We start from the raw sequence: 12,671 nt of genomic DNA, 5'->3' as shown, positions 1-12,671 counted from the left end.
TTTCAACAAGGTTTAAAACACAATATTTCATGAAGAAACCGCTTTTGTCCAGATCAAGAAGGTTGTGATCTACCTGTGTCGCAACAACACCATCCAGACCATGGAGGAGCTGCTGTTCGAGCTTCAGCAGACGGATCCAGTCAACCCTGTGGTCTTGCACTGCGACAACCCCCCCTTCTACCGTTTCGCAGCCAGCAACAAAGCATCCACCTCGCAGACAGGTGTCAATCTTTATCAGTCACATCATATCATCTCGACATCTCGATGTTAAGAATCATCTCTGCAGATGATTGTGTGGCTGTAACGTCTCTTTGAAATGCGCTCCGTGCAGGCACTACTTCCAGCAGTAACACAGTGGTGGTCGGCCAGGAGAACCTGGTAGACACAGATGAGGGAAAACTGGTCAGAGAGAGTGAAGAACGGTTAGTACGGGCACATATTTGTTCTTGATTTGACCAAACTGTGACAAATAATAACCATCTTTGCAAACTTTACATTCACAGAAGAGGAATCGGCTAAAATCACACGTTCTAATTGATATCATTCATTTTGTCTGAACAGTGCCAGGGCTCACAACAGACTGGAGTCTCGCTACAGCAACAGCTCTGGAGGCTCCTACGAAGACGAAAAGAGTGAGTTGTTCATGAGGGTAAACAGTTGCTGGACTCGCACGAATGCACGCTAATGTACAGCACAGACGGAGCTCGCAGTTGTGTGGTGTTTGGAACAAGCTCCAGGACATGGATTCTTCCTGTCAGTCCACAACGCTCACTGTTTCATTCTGTGACTATGATGACAATTGAGGCTAATCACTTACAGCACCGCTATGCACATTTCAAGGTGAACAAACTGACACTAAACAAGAAGGGAAGAACTGCACTATCAGGGCAAGAGGCTAACTATGATCAAATGTAGCCCAACAGAGGATACACTCACTGATAGCCATGGTGTATTGTTGTTCTAGCTACGAGTGGGGTCGTGGATACCCTGAAAGTCACAGAAATATAGCGACGTTTACATTTTCTGAATACCCAGGGCCTGTGCAGTGTTAAAAGTTAAATGTGATCATGCTCTTCACGTTTAGACTTGTAAAAAGTATTTCCTAACAGCTGATTCTGTCTGACATTTGTTGTGATCTTGGCTCAAATGCAAACATCCTGGTACCAGAAAGATTGAGATTTTATGGACACAGAAATATACCCCTGTGCAGGAATGGGGTGTGGAAGGTTTGAATGCAAGACTGAAATAGCGTTGTCACAAGATGTAATGTTGCACAGTAATCATTTTATCTGTTTTATTTAATTGTATTTTAAACATTTTTGGACACCTTAATTCCATTGAAAATTAAACTAATTTCATTTTCCCAGCACCCAAGTGTTGGAAATTTTCCATTTTGTACTCACTGCAAAGGGAGTGCACGTGGTGACAAAAGAGCCCAGTGTCTTGACAGTTTTGGTTTACAGTAGGCACCTTCAGTTGGTTCGGAAATTGCCTGGGATTTACATCGCGAACGCTATTTGAACTGAAACCGAGACCGACCAGTGCCCCCAATGAGGCTGATGCAGCCTCACTGATGTCTATCTTTAGCAGGCAACTGGAGGCTGCCAGGCATGAGTCAGCTGCTGTCGGCGTCATGTGACTCAGCGAGGTTGAAATCAGACAAGTGCAGGGACACGTCTAGTCCTCAAAAATCTTTGTGTAAGCGAGAGTCGATCCAGCCAGCATCCAACCTGATAAAGATATGCTGATTAGCTTCTGGCTCAGATGTTTGGACACTTACACGGGTACATACTGTCCTGTCTTTGAACAGTTTGACAAGGAATTTCAGTAGGAAGTCCAAGTACTTAAATATTAGGAAAACAGCGGACAGGTGTCATCAATGATCTTTGGCTTCCCCCGCACCTTTTTGAGACGACGTTGTTGTTTATTGCAAGCATTAGCTCATATCGACTTTGTTTTTCCCGAGTATCATCAATCGTCTTATCCGTCTGTCGTCGGAGTGGTTCCAAAAATCTGACACTATAATGGAACAAGAGCTGATGAAACAATGTTTCATCAGCAAAATCATCGTCTTTCAATGTTCGAGCACGTCTACGCATGATCAAATCACAAACACTTTGATTTGAACGAATGATGGTCGGACTTTGCAAATTCTTAAAAAAGGAGATATCAAAATACCAACATGGCAAAAAGCTGCATTGTTGTTGAAACACCTGACGTGTTGCTCAGCTCATGTTTAGAAAACTGGTTTTGAAATTGCTTTTATGATGCATTTGTTGTTAGAGTCACATTGTTAGTGAGACTTTAAGCAATTCATTAACATTCATCCATTTTTAGGTGTGCCTTTTTGTGTAAATGAGTGACGTATAATTCGATTTAAGTAAACATTTTGATTGGTTCAACTTCTCCAGATGACCCACTCCCACCATATGCTGCCTGGCTCCTGGGTGTTCTGGAGACCAACCACCCTCAGCCGTTACCCATGCCTGTCAACGGAGGCTGCTGGGCGCCCTTAGTAGACTACCTGCCCGAAACCATCACACCTAGAGGACCACTGCACAGGTAACCACCAGCACAACAGACCTATTATTTCGAGTAAAATTACGCGGATCAATTCTTATTATTGTTAAAGTCAGACGACTCATCACCCAGTGGTTTTGCATGTCTGTTGACCCTCAGGTGTAACATCGCGGTGATCTTTATGACCGAGATGGTGGTGGACCACAGTGTGAGAGAAGACTGGGCCTTACATTTACCCCTCCTACTACATGCACTCTTCTTAGGTTGGAGTATAAAACACATTGTTTACACCCCACACATATGATTCAGCAATGCACTAAATACAATGGAACAAATCTAAAAAGAAAAAGATATAACTCCGTATTTAATCATTTGGAATGTTAACTAGCTGTCTGTTATATGATATTTTGGAGAGCACAGTGTTACTTTGTGAAAAACTGGACGAGCTGGTTGGTTGTAAATCATAAGGTCTACAGTTTTCCTTATCTCTGCGTTAGAGCGTACAATCGGGAGTTGAAGAAAGGTTGAAATGTAAAGGTAACGTCTAAACAAAAACAAAGAGGCACTTGAAGTTAGCGCGAGGTGTGGCGTTTTTTTCCTGTGACGTCCAATAAACCACTAGCGTGAGAGTGTGAGGTTTTATCTCAAAGGCCTGCTGTTTAGGACAGGCCATTGTCATGTGTCACCACAGCTGCAAACATTCCCCAAAGCTGCATTTCTTACCGCCGCCATCCTAACACAAAGACGTTTAAGTTACCCGTCGTCAGGTGGTCCGCAAGAGCACATCCAACGCACATCCCATTACGTTTTTGACGCCCGTCAACATCCAGTACAGAGATTTTCAGTGGGTGGTGTCTGTGGAGGCGAATTGTTCCATTGTTTTTTGTTGATCGATATCTCTTGGAAAAGTGACAGAAGCGTTTGTGTCTTAACATAAGAGATAGATCTGTGACTCATGCTAGAGAGTTGTAGGTTGAAATGAAAAAAAAAAATACCCCCGAACAAATGGTTTTTCCATTAGATGCGGCGTGAACTCTCTAGCAGCCTGGAAGAGCAACAGTGGCCCAGGGAGTGTCTCTGGGATTAAATAATGTAGCATCACGGTCCTGAAGAAATCGACAAACTTGGAAAATTGTGCAACACAGGAGATACAACATATTAGATTCAGTGGTTTTCTATGTTTAATCCCGTCCTCATCTCACTGGATGTGTCTGGCTGGCCAGGTCTGGACCACTACAGACCAGAGGTCTATGAACACAGCAAGCGTCTGCTGCTCCACCTCCTCATTGCCCTGTCCTGCAACAACAACTTCCAGGTAGGAGCTGGATATTGATAATTTTGTCATTAAAGGTCGGATTCATAGTTTATGAACGCTTATATAAAAAAAACAAACCTTTACTGTTTGGTGTAAAATTTACCCTCGATACAACTGACTACAAATTTGCAAGCAAACGGTCAAAATTTTGCTGTTCTCCCCCATTTTCAGGTGATCGCCTCTGTACTGATGCTGACCAGAGAGATCAGCGACAACAAAACACTCACCATAAAATCCAGCTACCACTCAGAGTATCAACAGTCCCGTAAGCAGATCATACCGGTTTCTACACCACACTCTGTAATCCTGTAAACAGATATGTGACTGACATGTGTCCCTAAAGGAAATGGAACAGTTGCTTCGTAGTTATCTTCAATATGTCTTTTCTACCATCCGGTTTCTACAGATGCACCCGACTTCCTACGTGAGTGGCAGGCATCTCCGGTGGTGGACTCCGGCCTTAGCTCTACCTCCAACTCCTCCTCGGCCAGTCTGGGCGGGGGCAGCACCGCAGGCAGCGTTGGAAATCTGCCCCTCGTAACACCTGACGACCTTGAGGATCTTGAAGATGCCCCCAATGAGACTGACGAGAAGACGAACAAACTTATTGAGTTCCTCTCCACCAGGTTAGAAGACGTGTGTGCGTGTGCGTGTGCGTGTGCGTGTGTGTGTGTGTGTGTGTCTGTGTGTCTGAGGAAGAGAGAAAGAGAGATAGTCTTTCCATAGTGCACACTGGATTTGAATATGGGAATGTCGGTGTAACCTATGTGTGGTGCTACTGGTGGCGGGTATACAGTGCCTGGAGTACTGTGTTGTCGTTGCTCAGAGCCTTCGGGCCGCTGTGGGTGCATGAGGACATCACGCCAAAGAACCCCAACTCTAAAAGCACAGACCAGCTTTCCAACTTCCTGCGCCATGTCATCTCTGTATTTAAGGAGTCCAAATCAGGTGATTCATCTCCCCAAAAGTCTGCCATACGATCATGACTACCGTCGTGTGAATTTATGTTTGGTGTGCACATCTATGTTTGACCAAATGAGGAATTCATTTCATTTTTTGAAACTGAAGATGTAGATTATTAGTCTGATTTCCCTGCCCTGCCTGCTGGAAATGTAATTATCACCCAGCAGCCTGGTGTTACATATGTGAACACACCTTTGTCTACGTTTATAGATTTTCACCTGGAGCAGCAGCTCAGTGACGTCGCCTTACAGACGGCTCTGTGCAGCTCGTCTCGTCACTACGCCGGACGCTCTTTCCAAATTTTCAGAGCGCTCAAACAGCCAATCAACAACCATGCTGTCTCTGACCTGGTCTCACGCCTGGTGGAGGTGGTGGGAGAACACGGCGATGAGGTTCAGGTAGGAAAGAGTGAAATTGCAAATAATATTTATGGACATGTCCTGGCTCTTTCTGAAAGCAAACCTGTGTTGCAGGGCTATGTGATGGAGGTGTTACTGACGCTGGAGTCTGTGGTGGTAAATCTAGCTGAATGTCTGAAAAACAGTGACCTTATGGCAGCTCTAACCAGGTAGACTTACATTCAGAAATCAATTTATGTAAAAAAAAGAGTCGTAGCGAGGAGAGCAACTGCATTTGCCAGTTAATCATCTATACCTCTTCTGATTTCAAGGACGTCCTCGCCTGACTTCGTGATGAGTGACAAGCTGATGAACAGAAAGAGCACCGGGCAGTTAAACTTCCCAGGCTCAGGATTCGTTGGTTTGTCGTCGCAACGCCACCAACGCTCTTATTCTGTCCCCAAGAAGTTTGGCGAGTGCGGCTACCAGTCGAGCGATCCCCCTCGCAGCGCCACTCTCGATCGCATACAGGCAAGACGGGGGAAAAAAACGTCTCCGATGCACCGAGATGACCCGCCGAATCACAAGCACCAGAAGTCACAATTTTCATAATTTTGTCTTCTCCCTCCAGGCGTGCAATAACCACGGTCTGGCCCGGACAGGAAGAACGCCAGGGTCTTGTACATCATCAACCAATCGTATCGATCCCAGTGTTCTCTCAGATCCTGCTCACGTTTCCCATCCATCATCTATCCTGGCCACTGTCTTCTGGGTAGCCGTGTCGCTCATGGAGTCCGACTTTGAATTCGAGTATCAGATGTCACTTCGCCTCGTTCACAAGCTCCTGTCAAAGGTACAGATGCTGCCAAAATTACACTGAAATTAGGATTTAAGTCAAAACAGTGCAGAGAGCTGCTTAGCGACAACTTGAAGTCGAACCTTTTCGTGAATGAATAGAATGAATAGAAAAGAAAAGAGCCAGCTCTTTACACTATGAATAGAAAAGCAGCAAATTTCTATGGATGTAAATCACAGAATTCACAGAAGAAGAGTTTACAGGCCGAGCTGCAAAAAAACAATCCAGGCTACTCAGAATACAAAGCCAACATCGGTTTAACCACTAACTCTTTTTTTTCACAGGTACCGTTGGACAGAGCCGAGAACCGGGAGCGTCTGGAGAAGCTGCAGGCTCAGCTGAGGTGGAGCGGATTCTCTGGGATTCAGCAGCTCTTATTAAAGGGCTTTACGTCCCAGGCCACCTCTGACCTCACCCTGCAGCTCTTCTGCCAGCTCACACCAGTCTCCCGCGTGCCTGTGGTGGACAGCTCACAGTCTATCGGTAAAGCCGCTTTATTTCCAGCGTTTTGTTCTTTTTAACCGCGGGGTTGCCGCTCAACAGTCAACTTCTTCCTCGACAGGTTTCCCCCTGAACGTGCTGTGCTTGCTGCCTCATCTCGTGCAGCACTTCAGCCACCCAACTCAGTTTTGTAAAGAGAGCGCTGAGAGGATTGCACAGGTACTGTTAAATAAGTTCTTTACCAGCAAAGTCTAGTTTAGTCTATAAGCTTTTGTCTTCTGTCACTTAACCCGATTCTCTCGGGCATTAAAGTAAATGATACTGAGCGATGGAAGTCCATACTCCAAAGCGAAAGGTCGTGGTGTCTCGTTCTCTCATGCTCTCTTCTTCCATCCTCAGGTGTGTCTGGTTGAGAAGAACACCAAGCTGTCCCATCTGGCTCACGTCATGACTCTTTATAAGACTCGCTCCTACACACGGGACCCCTTCTCCTGGGTCAGTGTGGTTTGCCGCTACCTTCATGAAGCCTTCTCTGACATCACTCTGAACATGGTCACCTACATGGCGGAGGTGAGCCCTGAGGACGACACGTTTCTATGTCTGTTACAGGACACGCGGTCAGGTTTTGTCAGGCCGTAAGCTGCAGTTCCATTGTAGAACCCGAATTATCTGAATCCTATCGCATGAAATAATGGTGTTGAACCCGAAAGAATATTTCCGAGCTCCAATCAGGGCGATTGATTTGTTTTGATTTGATTTTGTACAGCTTGTCTGTGTAGCCTGAGGAAGAAATAAAAATTAAAATAAAACAAAAGCGCAACAGTTTATTTGTGACCTGACAGGCAAGCGTTCGTCCATTTGGTTTTGGTGACTCCACCGGTGCTTGAAGGACAAGTCAATCCAGTGTAACTCAATGATATTTTATTCCCAAGGGGAATCAGCTTTACGGCCGCTCACGCCGGCGTAACTTTCCCTTCTGACCAGATGTCTCTCTTCCTCCCAGCTGCTGGATAAGGGCCTCCCCAGTATGCAGCAGTCACTCTTGCAGATCATCTACTGTCTGCTCAGCCAAATGGACCTGAGTGCCGTTCAAGTGAAGCAATTCAATGCCGATGTCACCAAGACCATCGAGAAATTTGTCCAAGTAGGTGTACCATCTTCTTTTTTTTTTTACACATTTGGTGTCCTGTAACACAATGCTTCTCTCCCGTTTTTGACCGTCGACTCCTTCCACAGACGATACACTGGAAGGATGCCTTGAACATTTTGAAACTGGTGGTATCGCGGTCGGCCAGCCTGGTTCATCCGGTGTACGGCCACACGCAGGGAGATCTGTCGAACCTGGAGGTCAGCAGGGTCTGGGACGGCTCGGCAAAGGCTCTTCCTGGAAAAACGCTAGACTTCACCTTTGACATCTCTGAGGTGAAGAGCCAGCTCTTTACACTGACTACCATCCGCCTCATCTCTACGATGGTCGTGCTTTATATTTAGGTTCTTTATGACCTGCATTAGCTTAGCAGTGATAAGGTCAAAAAACCTTTATAATATATTTTTACAAGTTCATCATAAAGGCTTGATCAACCTTGATAAGCGTAAGAGCGAGTAGCTGCAAACTGAGTAAAAGTAACTTGTACTTTTTTATCTTGATAATACAACAACCAACACAGGAGAGGCTCAAGAATGATATAAAAGATGATTTAGTTTCATTTCTACATTTTCTGAAGTGCTTTGCAAAACCAGGGTCATAACATTGTTGGCTATTTGCAGAGGTTCACCTGTTTTTGCTGCCTACACGCAGAGCATTGCTGTCACTTGGATAATGCTCATGCCATTCACTTGTTTTCAGATGGACGTATAATGTCTTTTTCTCAATAGACCCCAGTGATCGGTCGTCGGTTCGACGAGCTCCAGGGGTCAGGAGTCAGGGAGGGGAAGGCCAGAGCCATGGCTGTAACGCGCAGTACCTCCTCCACCTCGTCGGGGTCCAACTCCAACACCATCCTGGTGCCTGTTAGCTGGAGGCGACCTCAGTCGTCACAGGTATGCCCTATTTTTTTGTTATGAACTCCAAACATACTGTACCTTATGGGTTGATACTGAGAACCACCCACTTCAGTTATACAGCAAATCAGCTGCACTATAAGATTGATCTTGTATTCACTGAAGCTCTAAATGTAGCTGAGTGAGGCGAAGGGGCAGGGATGGAGAAAGTAATAAGACTGGTAGGAGTAGGAGACTGATTTGTCAGTTACTTGTTTAAAAGTGAATTAATGTCATTCCTGCTGTCTTTGCAGAAAAGAACCCGAGAGAAGCTTGTGAATGTATTGTCTCTTTGCGGACAAGAGGTCGGACTTACAAAGAACCCATCTGTAAGCGGCCGCCGCCCCTTTCTTTTTTCTCACAATCTCTCCCCATTGTTTTCATCCGTCCAAATATTTGAAATATTTCACCGATGTCTTACCAGGTGATCTTCTCATCCTGCGGCGACCTGGACATGATGGAGGTGCGGGAGAGCGGCGTGTCGTCGGAAGAGGGCGGAACCAGGGAGGACACGCTGGACGACACCGCCAGCGAACAGCAATTCAGGGTTTTCCGGGACTTTGACTTCCTGGACGTAGAGCTCGAGGACGGAGAGGTGAGAAACGCAAAAAAAAAAGGAGTTAATCGTCATATTCTTTTTGGAGCAATTTGTCATCTGAAATATTCTCCTCATTCCACCTCGGATCCGTTCGGTGCCAGACATGTCTCCTTCCTTCCCTGCTACCTTCAATACAATTTTTGTGTTATCCGTCTCCCTCTCCTCCACATCCATGTGTTTTAAATGTATTTTTCTGTCCCTCCTTCTCCTTCTAACTCTGTGTCTCTCTCTCCCTCCCTTGCTGCCCAGGAGCTCCAGGTAAGGTCTCCAACATATTAGCACTCACATAAGCTTTTATCAGTGCTGTGGTGTTGCTGGCTTCTTTTTTTTTTCTCCGGGCTGAGAGAGCAGGACGATTGCGCTACATTTCGCTTGGTTGTAGAACCTCATCTCTGACAGCGTGTCTGTTTTGCATACTGAAAATAAGTGATTTAGCGGTATTTAAAAAAAAAAAAATGTATATATCGCAGTGACTGCAATCGGCTTTTTCAGCATATTTACTGTGCCGTGAGTAACAGTTGTCTTTGCATCTTGTGCTTTTCATCCAACGCTTTTAGACAGCCACCATTCATTGTCTCGACAGACATTTGTTTCTCTCACGGCAGTGAAATTCGCTGCTGCCGTTATCTCTGCTTCAATGTGCGTGTCTGTTTTCTCCAGGGCGAGACCGTGGATAACTTTAATTGGGGGGTGCGTCGACGGTCACTGGACAGCACGGAGCTGGGAGACCTGCTGGAGGAAAGCCAGCACTCGGGTAGCACCCCGAGTCTGGGCCACGAAGATCCACACGATTCCGAAGAGTCCTCGGAGGAAGAGGAGTCCTCGACCAGTCAGAGCCTCTCTCACTCCCAGCTTGTGGGTCGCCCTTACTTTTAAGAAAATACGCGAACGTCCAATCGGAAGCCCGAGAAGCTCTCGGTTGTCTTTCGTTAGCCGATTCAACAAAATTGGTGGAAATCGGAGGAAATCTAGTGAGTTCCGAATGTTCGCAGGGGTGGTTAATTTCTCCGGCTTGCGTTCTTCTTTCAGACCAACCCCTCTCCGTCGGATGAGACCAATCACACTGACTCTCTGTCCACCTCATATGACACATCTGCTGACCCGCAGTCTCTAAACGCCACGACGCCGGGCCAGGCGGCGCTGCATGACCACTTCAGCGCTCTGCACGTGAGGACTCGCAACCTCGCATAGGGATATTTTGCGGAGATATGTTGGTGGAAAACTTACCACCTCTGTCTCGGCAGGGGAGGGTGTGCGGCGAAGACGAAGACACCCAGGCCCAGGATGACGATCTGTCGCTGAGCGCTCACGAGATCCCCCCGGGGTCAGACTGCGGGGAAAGCTTTACCCTGGAGTTGCCCGGACAACCTCAGGATCAGCTGCCGAATTTGGACCACAGACTCAACCCAGACTACTGCCAACCGCCTCTGGACTTTCTAGACCCCAACTGCCTGCCCAGGTGAACTCGGAAGGACGGGATTAGATAGGAAATAAACCGCGATAGACCGTTTTTAATCGGCTTATAGATTAGCATTCTCCCATAATTAGCCTCATCCGTGATAGCATAATATCTGCAGATTGTTTTCCTCGTATTCCTGATTCATGGCGATGCTCCACTTCTTCCCCCTCTCCCTCACATGCTGACAGTTTACGCGATGACGTGGATGACCTAGAGGACTTGGGTTTCCCTCCTCCCCCCTCTCCATTTTTCTCCGCCATCTTGGCAGCATTTCAGCCAGCGGTGTGTGACGACGCAGAGGAAGCGTGGCACTGTCACATCAACCAGCTGGTCACAGACTCCGACGGGTCGTGCGCCGTCTACACTTTCCAGGTCTTCTCATCTCTCTTCAAGGTAATGGATTGAATCGCGCTTTGAATTTCGCCGCTGTGGATTAATTCTCTTGCGTTTCTGTTTTTCTATTCATTTATTCCTGAGGCATCAACATTCCTGTGAAACCTTGAAAGATCGGAAAACAGTCGGTCCTTCAAACGCGATAAAATAGAAGCCGATTCTGACGCTCAGCTGCGTTCCTATTACAGCTCCCCGCAAAAAAGACAGCGACCTAACGGGGCACGGCTACGTTATTTAAAACCGAAGTGGTCGAAATTATTTGATAGATATCTTATAAGATGAAAACATTTGAATTTGGTGATCATTTTTTTCGATTTACAAGTAATCAACTGATCAATCATCAATAGCAGTAGCCCCAAGGATGTACAGAAAGGTGTTTTTGATGTTTCTACACGATTGCCATGGAAAATGTCCCGGGAACTGATTTCATGTAACTCACTCGGCCTTCCTACCATCTCTAGAACATCCAGGGGAAGTTTTGCACCCTGACAACTGATGTCGCCACGTATCTCGGGGAGGGCCTCAGGGGCATCGGATCCAAGTTCCTCAGGTCCTCGCAGATGCTGACGACCTGCTCGGATTGTCCCACCATCTACATCGACGCCGACACCGTGAGTTTTTTTTCGCTGCTTGAACTCTCAGCTCCCTGAAAAATTGGGATTCTTTTTAACCTCTTTTTCACCATGACGGTCTTTTCAGATCATGTCTTATGGGCTCCTGGAAAAGATGAAATTCAGCGTGCTGGAGCTGCAGGAGTACCTAGACACCTACAACACACGAGAGGAGGCTGCTGTCACGGTAACTCACCATTTACATTTCATCGCGTTTGATTTAAAATGATTTCCTCTCACTGTGTGACTCGCTGAACGCATATATAATAATCACTCCACTTTTTTTACCCTCTTACCTTTTCTTTCAGTGGCTGAGGAACTGCAAGGACACGTTTCCCAGGTGCCCCGGTGACAGTGTAGTGACCTGCCAGCCAGGAGACTCAGAGGAGAAGGTAGCCCGACATTTGTAAACTGGAACTGTAACATTTGAGTATAAGGAGAAAATGTGAAATATTTTGATGACCTCTTCCGCGCCTTGTATTTCTGTTCCTATCTTTATGCGTCCTGGTTACTTTTTTTTTTTCCAGGAATAGTTGCTATCTTGGCATGTTTGCTGTGTTTTCTTGTTTAATTCATCTAATCATGTCATGACTAATTTGTATTGAGGATGTTGGTTTTTTTTTTATATTATAGTTGACTAATTCTTGGTAGTTTGACTGAATTCTTGTGATTTCACCTGTGACGTGCCCGTGTCTGACCAGCGCCTTGTCTTCCTCTCACCTCGCTCTGATCTCCTAACACGCTCTCTCGCTGTCTAGCAAATGGAGTCTCTTGCAGTAAGTTTTCTTCAACTTTCTTCTTTGCATGCAATCCTCTCTTAAATATATGCTTCGATGTAGAATGCGCAAGGCGACCCCCACACTTCCCCACCCCCGTCCAGATGTGTGATGGTGTGTTTGCATCCGTTTGGATGCGTGTCGCACGGCGGTGTGTGTTTTTGACAATGTGCGTCAGTGAGTGGTGCGTTTACCGTCCATTAATCGGGCCATGTTTTTGTTTTTTTTACCTCTTAGCAACTGGAGCTTTGTCAGAGGCTCTACAAACTGCACTTCCAGCTTCTCCTGCTCTTCCAGTCCTACTGCTCGCTCATTGGCCAAGTTCAGGCCATCAGCTCGGTTCCCGAGGTGAGCCGTGTTA

The 12,671-nt window shown here is 46.3% G+C and overlaps 1 protein-coding gene across 7 annotated transcripts in view; it reads left to right on the top strand.

Annotated features, from left to right (window-relative positions):
- fryb (furry homolog b (Drosophila)) overlaps positions 1-12,671 on the top strand; it is a 42,496-nt gene that overhangs the window by 28,846 nt on the left and 979 nt on the right. For 3 of the 7 annotated variants that reach the window (XM_086176703.1, XM_086176704.1, XM_086176707.1), the window contains exons 35-64: positions 53-221; positions 332-422; positions 562-632; positions 2,412-2,562; positions 2,680-2,783; positions 3,744-3,835; positions 4,007-4,100; positions 4,242-4,461; positions 4,632-4,783; positions 5,009-5,196; positions 5,272-5,366; positions 5,469-5,667; positions 5,768-5,989; positions 6,277-6,475; positions 6,555-6,652; positions 6,833-7,003; positions 7,437-7,577; positions 7,670-7,855; positions 8,309-8,473; positions 8,728-8,802; positions 8,898-9,068; positions 9,732-9,926; positions 10,101-10,238; positions 10,316-10,530; positions 10,719-10,923; positions 11,385-11,534; positions 11,623-11,721; positions 11,843-11,926; positions 12,293-12,310; positions 12,548-12,658. In XM_086176703.1, the coding sequence (XP_086032829.1) occupies positions 53-221; positions 332-422; positions 562-632; positions 2,412-2,562; positions 2,680-2,783; positions 3,744-3,835; positions 4,007-4,100; positions 4,242-4,461; positions 4,632-4,783; positions 5,009-5,196; positions 5,272-5,366; positions 5,469-5,667; positions 5,768-5,989; positions 6,277-6,475; positions 6,555-6,652; positions 6,833-7,003; positions 7,437-7,577; positions 7,670-7,855; positions 8,309-8,473; positions 8,728-8,802; positions 8,898-9,068; positions 9,732-9,926; positions 10,101-10,238; positions 10,316-10,530; positions 10,719-10,923; positions 11,385-11,534; positions 11,623-11,721; positions 11,843-11,926; positions 12,293-12,310; positions 12,548-12,658 (4,269 nt within the window). The remainder of the gene's footprint in view (positions 1-52; positions 222-331; positions 423-561; positions 633-2,411; positions 2,563-2,679; positions 2,784-3,743; positions 3,836-4,006; positions 4,101-4,241; positions 4,462-4,631; positions 4,784-5,008; positions 5,197-5,271; positions 5,367-5,468; positions 5,668-5,767; positions 5,990-6,276; positions 6,476-6,554; positions 6,653-6,832; positions 7,004-7,436; positions 7,578-7,669; positions 7,856-8,308; positions 8,474-8,727; positions 8,803-8,897; positions 9,069-9,731; positions 9,927-10,100; positions 10,239-10,315; positions 10,531-10,718; positions 10,924-11,384; positions 11,535-11,622; positions 11,722-11,842; positions 11,927-12,292; positions 12,311-12,547; positions 12,659-12,671) is intronic. The other 4 variants (XM_086176706.1, XM_086176709.1, XM_086176705.1 and 1 more) reach the window with 3 other exon arrangements.

The sequence above is a fragment of the Fistularia commersonii genome, chromosome 29 (genome assembly GCF_037954325.1).
Source record: "Fistularia commersonii isolate RoL2024-O1a breed Wild chromosome 29, RoL_Fcom_v1.0, whole genome shotgun sequence".
In the NCBI taxonomy this organism is placed as follows: Eukaryota; Metazoa; Chordata; class Actinopteri; order Syngnathiformes; family Fistulariidae; genus Fistularia; species Fistularia commersonii.
Note: the sequence above shows the minus strand (reverse complement) of the source record. Positions and strands in the feature narration are given on the sequence as shown.